Consider the following 6,931-nt stretch of genomic DNA (forward strand, 5'->3'; position numbering starts at 1 on the left):
CTGTGACTTTAACAATGCCCAAAGGACCTGCATGTCTTAAGGTAGTACTCTTTTTGTGATATGAAATGTAATTTTTCCTATAGGGATTCAAAATCATAATCTTAATCTCCCTCTTGTGTAAAGAAACAATAAATCATTGATTGCAGTGGTCTTAATATCAGACGAATACAACCTCACATGAACAACATATCACTTGTTTCTCTCTGTGCCATTATTTAGCAGAAATGAAATAAAAAGTGCTCCATACCCCTCTTCCTGCTGCCATAGGATTTAACAGTGAGAGCTGCAGCAGGTGCTGCTGATCAGTCCTTGATGAAGTGATCATCAGCAGGTGTACAGACCTCTATAAAAACAGATGTTTTGACAGTTTTGCTGCTCTGGAAACGTTCAGGTGTGTGTTAACACCATGACAAGAGAGAGACACATAAACAATGGTGTTAGAGAAGCAGCTGCTGCACATCAGTCTGAAAGACTTTATAAATTCCTCCACAATGATGTGAGACTGATAAAGTCCTACAGGAAACCATTACCTCAACTTATTGATACTGAAGGTGGATCTACAAGATACTGAATCCTGGGGGTACTTGGTACCTGCATGAACACTTTTCCCCCTTGGCCTCATTTTGGATGAATAAATAATGGTGAAAAACATTATATGCCTAATTATTCATGAGAAGTTGAATTTGCCCAATACTAAGACCCACTGTGATAAAAAAAAGTATTATGTTTTTACAAAACTAAAAATAATTAAAAGAGGAGGGACTAACTTTTGAACATGCCTTATGTTTGTAACAATAAGAAAAAACATATCCTGTTACCCTGTTACCCTGTATCAGCATCGGCCATTCAAAGATATAAAACTAGAAAATATAACGGTTTGGCAGAGTTCAAGTTTCAGGAAAAGAAATACAGTCATTCTTTTCATCTTTCTTTCAATGCCAATAAAACAAAGGCTTTTAAAATCTAGGGACTGCTGTTTAGAATTTCGTGGGGCTCAGGGTCATGTACACACATAAATAACCATCTCCCCCTGTTCATGTTTCCATACGAGCCAAAAAGAGCTGAAATTAAAGTAACACGTTTTTTCTCTCATCAAAGTGCCAATTTGTCACAGTCTGCAGTTGGACACCACTGAGGTAATGGAGGTAAGGAGGGCTGTGCAGCACTACTCACCATTACAGTTTTTTCTGATTGCTTAAGCACATTTCTGTAACTATTGGCTATTTGTGCAAAACTCTACCACAAATAAAAAAACCTTACACCAAATACGCAAAACATTGTAGATCTCTTGCAAAAGCCAATACATCTTGCTTAACTCTTCAAACCTTTGTAAAAATTGTATTTTTGTACCACACAGTTAACACAAACCATCATATTACTAAGCACACAATGTGCCAACTACACACTGATGTATTAACTGAAAACACATCTGGCTTCTGCTTTCTCTGTGCACAAGGTCTGTCCATGTGAGGTCAAACTTTTGTCATAAATAGTTTCTATAAACAAGGGATTTCAATTTCAAGTATGAATGTTTATTCACACACATCAAAACAAACACAAGAAAACATACAATTCACTGAAGAGAGAGAAAATCAGTCTCATTGTCTCTCTGGGTCCGGCCACAGAATTTCATCAACGTCGCATGCAATGTCTTCTAGTCCAAGGCACCGGGGAACATGTCTCCTGGAGTGCCGTATCCAGGCCTGACATGATGCCTGGTCCATATCCTCAGCATGCCTCCTTCCAGATGCTGGATGTCTAGTAATTCTGGTGGAGTAACCGTTTCAGTTTACATGTACAGTATTGTTGTTTTTCTCATTAGAGGTATGGTACACCTACAAAACTCAGTGTGAGGGAACTGTACTAACCCATTCTCATCAATATGTCCTCATGATGCTTGCTACAGTGTAGCGGCTCAGGGAACCTGTTGTCCAGCTTCCCTCAGGGTCATTCCATGGTTGATCACATGATCCATTATTGTAGCTCCGATGACATCAGTAATTCTATTTCTTCTTACCCTCCTCCTTCCTCTTCACCTCCTCGTCCTCTTCCTCCTGCTTCCTCATGTCCTCATCCTCCTCTAATTCTCACTCTTCTCAGTCTCCTTCTCCCTCCGTGTTCTCCACACTGAAGCTTACCTGTGGCTTATTTACAGAGCTCATGCTGATTGCAAAGTGAACTAATGATGTAAAACAGTTCTCACATGTGACAGTGTAAGCCAGACAGTTGGCAAAATAGTGTAAATACCAGCCATAAATGTGTGTAGTTTGACTAGGAGTGTGGTGATCATTTGGAAGGTTGTGTGTAAAGCAGTGAGTTGTGTTTACAGTTCAGCAAAAAGAGTGCTGTGAGTGGATTATATTTATACAATTGCAAATTGTATGTTACAAAAGTGTCAATTGAGTGTAACAGCAGTTTTTTGCTTTAGTTTTGCAAACTCAGTGAGTGATTTTGTTAAAACTATTAATAGTTTTAGAAATTGTGCTATAAGATCATTGTTAGTGTTTAAGCAATCAGAAAAAACTGTATACATTGCAAATTGTGTGTTACAAAAAGTGCAAACTGAGTGTAAAGCAGTGTTTCTGCTTTTTAGTTTTTGCAAACTCAGTGAGTGATTTGCTAAAACTATAATAGTTTTAGCAAATTGTGCTATAAGATCAGTTTAGTTTTTAAGCATTCAGAAAAAAACTGTATAACTTATATTGCAGCACAAACCTCTTTTGTGGCATTTTTCAGGACGCAGGGTTATGAGTTCTGCTACTCATGCACTATAGAAATCCCAGACTGGCAGATGTAAAGACCAGCAGCAACACATAGTCAAAGCAAAATCAGTCAGTCAGACTATGGGGTGAATGGAGCAAAACAACATCTTCAGTGATTTGCTTCAGCCTGAGCAAAGTTAAATGATTGTCTCAGACCATAGTGACCTGAGACTGGATTATGGTTCAGTATGACAACGAACCACAACATACTGCCGTGGCTTCAGGACAATTTCTTAAAGGTAAAGCCCCAAGATTTAACATAGATAACAGTATAAGAGATTCTAGTTTTGGATGAAATTATTTTGCATAAAATCACAATTATAATTCTACACAATGCCTTTATCAATTTTGGAGTGTAAATTGAGGGAGACATTTTTCAAAATTAAAAGTTCATTTCAAATCAAATATACAGTGTAATAAAGTCTAATTACAGTTTTAACAACAGTGTTTCTTGTTCTATATGTTGGAGTAAAACCAACAAGAAAACGATTTCCATAATTACCATATTTCTGCAGATAAACACGTGTTTTAATAATAGATATAACACTGATATTTCGATATTGTAATTTAATAATTATTATAAACATATATTTGATTTTTTTCAGCTTAACATAATCATCAGGATTATTATTCATATGAATGATTATACATGCAGTAATTATGCTCGATCAAAAGGCAACCTTAAATAAAAGTTAAATGTACCCGGATTTCCCTGAGGGACCTACCCAAAGGGATTAATAAAGTGTATTCTATTCTATTCTCATCTTTTTCTTATATATTATAACGTTTCGTCTAACAGCCCCAGAGACCCATCTGAGCTGCAGGGGCTTTGGGACAGGAATTTATGCTTCCCAAAGATGAAATGAAAACCTGTGTAGAACAGTTAGTGTTGTCCGTGTGGAACCAGGCAGCTTCATCAGTATGAAGAGATGAGGCTCTCTTTAAAAACAATCCCAGACAAGGCGTGTAATCCAACGTTAGAGCATGACCAAAGAGGGGTACAGTCCAAAATAAAACTGTCCACGGAGTTTCTCACAAGTGACAGGTAAAGGGAGAGAGATCAGCCGCGGGCACTGTAAGGCGCTGTGGTGGTGAGGAGGCAGCGAGGCAGACAATGAAGCGGAGTCGCTGCAGAGCTGTTGATGGAGATTCAGTCATCCAGGTCATTTTCATGCAGAAGGTTGAAGCAAGGCGTCTGACCCTTCGAATCGACCTGGACTTAGAGAGTTAACCTTGCTTCAACCTTCTGAATTCTATGCAGAGAAGCCAGTCCTATTAGGACGCCACCTAGACCCAGTGGAGAGATGACATCTTCTGGTGTGGGAGCAAAGCTGGCGGGAGTTGAAGAAGTTGCCAGAATCGGAGGTCTCGGTGTGTGACCCTGATGGGCTCAACAGTTTGGAGAAGAAATGGATTTTGTCAGAGCTTTAACGATCACACGAGAATAAATCTGTGAAAAGAGTATTGTCTCATTTATGTTATAGCCCATTAGTTTAACGTTTTACTATGTGGATTCAAGTGACCTATAAGGTGATCTTTCATTTATTTGGTAGTGCTTTGTGTTTCAGGTTTTATTATAGTTGAAGTTCATGAGTGATATATAAGCAGAATCCAGAGTCCTACCCCCCTGCCCCTTCTTTAAAATACAGTTCTGGAAAGCCAGCATCTGAATTTACTGATTGGAGTTCTTTGTGTGTCAAAAGCCAAATTGTAATTTCAAAGTTTCATTTTGTCACCACACGTCTATAAAGACTTAAAGTTACCAGCTTACTGCAAATACTTTGATTCAGTGTTTATGTTTCCTAAAGAGCGTTTAAGGACACGTGAATGTGACGTCATCTCTTCAAGAAATAATAACTCGTTTACATTTGGAAAGGCTGCTCTTATTTCAGTATTTCAAAAAAACAGTCCACTCACTGTGTCGTCCCCAACAAGGAGGGAGCTGGGTGTCCTCACAGGACCACATGTCTTAGGCCTGAGCAAAGGTCAACACGGCGCATTTGTAAAAAACAGCTCTTTACTTTATTATCACAGGTGTGAAGTGTTGGCTTGTGGTATGTTGTGTCTTCCTCCGGTAGGTGTTGGTGTGTGCAGGGTCCAGCGTAATGGCCTGCTCTATATTTTGGTGTTTTCTCCCTCTCTCTCCCTCCCTCTCTCTCTCTCTCTCCACACCTACACACACAGTTGAGTGCACAGTTGATTGCAGTCCGCCATAACTTGTCGCTGGTGGTCGGCTGCACTTCCTCTTGGTGCACCGTCCATCTGATGGATTTGACGCGTGCCTCGTTGTGCGTCAGTGACAGTGAGAGTCAGAGGAGTCCAGCATGAAGCTTCGGAGCTATCTGTGACCAGATCTGCGGATTATTGGCTGCCCTTTCCCCTCTCTTTGTACAGTTCTGCTGTGGCCAGGTGAACCGGTCGTGCCGTCATGGCCTCTAAGGACGACCTAAAATCCTCGGAGGTGCTGGAAGACAGGGGGCGCATTCTGCTGGGTCGGCTCCCATCAGCCAATTGTATCAAGCCGCTGACACCTTTCAGCATCGAGGACATCCTCAGTAAGCCCTCTGTGAGAAAGAGCTCCTCCTTTACTGGGGCGGCCGGAGACAAGCTGCCCGCGGCGGCGTCTCGCAGCCTCTGGCAAACGTCCCCGCTGTGCGCGCTGGAGGAGCTGGCCAGGAACACACTGCTGGGCCTGGAGGTCAGCGGTCTGCAGACTGCCGGGAGTAAGCACTAATGTTGATCATGTCTTTCTCAGGTTGATTTGGTGGAGCCCTAACATGACATGTCATTAGTTGTAGCGCAGTAAAAATGTTCCAAAATGCGGTGTGTAGGATGCAGCACAGTGTCTGCGTGTCTTGTTGTGTTTATGTTGCCTGCTCTTTTAAAGAGAGGCTGTGTGGTGACTTCCACAGACAGAAGAAATGAATGAAGTATACAGAGTTCTGAGAGAAGTTTCAGATTGCTATTATGTGATATGGCTGATTTATCTGATCGCTGTTTCTGCTTTGCAGTGATTGTGTTGAGGTGTGACTTCATGTTGTGTACACTTATGCTGTAGGTCTGTTCCATTCAACACAGGTCGAGACAGTTTGACGCTCTTCGACCGGAGCTGCGGCGCTGAAAAGCGACGGAAGTCCCGCACAGCCTTTACAAACCACCAGGTCTATGAGCTGGAGAGGCGCTTTCTGTACCAGAAGTACCTGAGCCCGGCGGACCGCGACCAGATCTCTCAGCAACTTGGCCTGACCAACGCGCAGGTTATCACCTGGTTCCAGAACCGGCGGGCAAAACTGAAGAGGGACCTGGAGGAGATGAAAGCGGACGTGGAGAGCGCCAGGGCAGCGGGCGCCGTGGCCCGTGAGGAGCCCTCATCTGAGACAGACTAATGTGCATGAGGAAGACCCGAAGTCCCAGGACCGAACATTTCGCCCCCTTCATCTGCATCGTCGCGGTGCATTGACGGGCTGAGCTGCGCGTTGTTCGGGGGACGACAGAATACCAGAACCTCTAACTTTACAGCACTTCGCCCCCAAACTACACACTGTTGAGATTTTGGAGAAGGCCTCCTCCTAAAGAAAGACATCTTTACAAAAAGCAGCAAAGGTCCAGGCGCCAGACACCACTGGGTTTATCGGACATTATGACGCGTGTTTTACTGTTTAACAGGATTCTTTAGATTTTTTTCTAAAACGTAGTGATACAGACCTTACAGCCTGTGTGAGGCTTTCTGAATCCTTCAAGTGCCTTCAGAATCGAGCACATGCCCGCTGTATGAACTGAGCAGAAAAATACAAAGATTTGTCATAAAGGCTAACCAAACATTTGGAGGAAGATTTCCTTCAAAAGTCTTAGGGTGCGTGTTTAAAGAAGCGTCTCACGCTCCAGACTCGTTCACAGCAGACCTGGAGTGTGCCGCGGGGTCTGAGGGAGGCCCCGTGCTCTCAGGATGGACTCAGCCCGTCTTCTGTCCACTATACCAGGGGTCTGCAACCTTCAGCACTGAAAGAGCCATTTGGGCGGTTTCCCACTGAATAAAGCACACTCGGAGCCACGAACCCCTCACTACTAATCTACACCTATCTGACCACTAAATTGAAGGTAATATTAATCCATGTACAGGCCTAATATATTGATAGAATATTTATCTGAACAAAGCCAGTTTATATGTT

At 42.5% G+C, this 6,931-nt stretch overlaps 1 protein-coding gene across 1 annotated transcript; it reads left to right on the forward strand.

Moving 5' to 3' along the window:
* The first annotated feature begins 4,999 nt into the window (after positions 1 to 4,999).
* lbx1a (ladybird homeobox 1a) lies at positions 5,000 to 6,376 on the forward strand. Its single transcript, XM_028423662.1, has 2 exons — positions 5,000 to 5,485; positions 5,841 to 6,376. The coding sequence occupies exons 1-2, from the start codon at positions 5,191 to 5,193 to the stop codon at positions 6,146 to 6,148; spliced, it is 603 nt and encodes a 200-aa protein (XP_028279463.1). The 5' UTR covers positions 5,000 to 5,190; the 3' UTR covers positions 6,149 to 6,376.
* Positions 6,377 to 6,931: the final 555 nt, after the last annotated feature.

The sequence above is a fragment of the Parambassis ranga genome, chromosome 15 (genome assembly GCF_900634625.1).
Source record: "Parambassis ranga chromosome 15, fParRan2.1, whole genome shotgun sequence".
NCBI classification, from domain to species: Eukaryota; Metazoa; Chordata; class Actinopteri; family Ambassidae; genus Parambassis; species Parambassis ranga.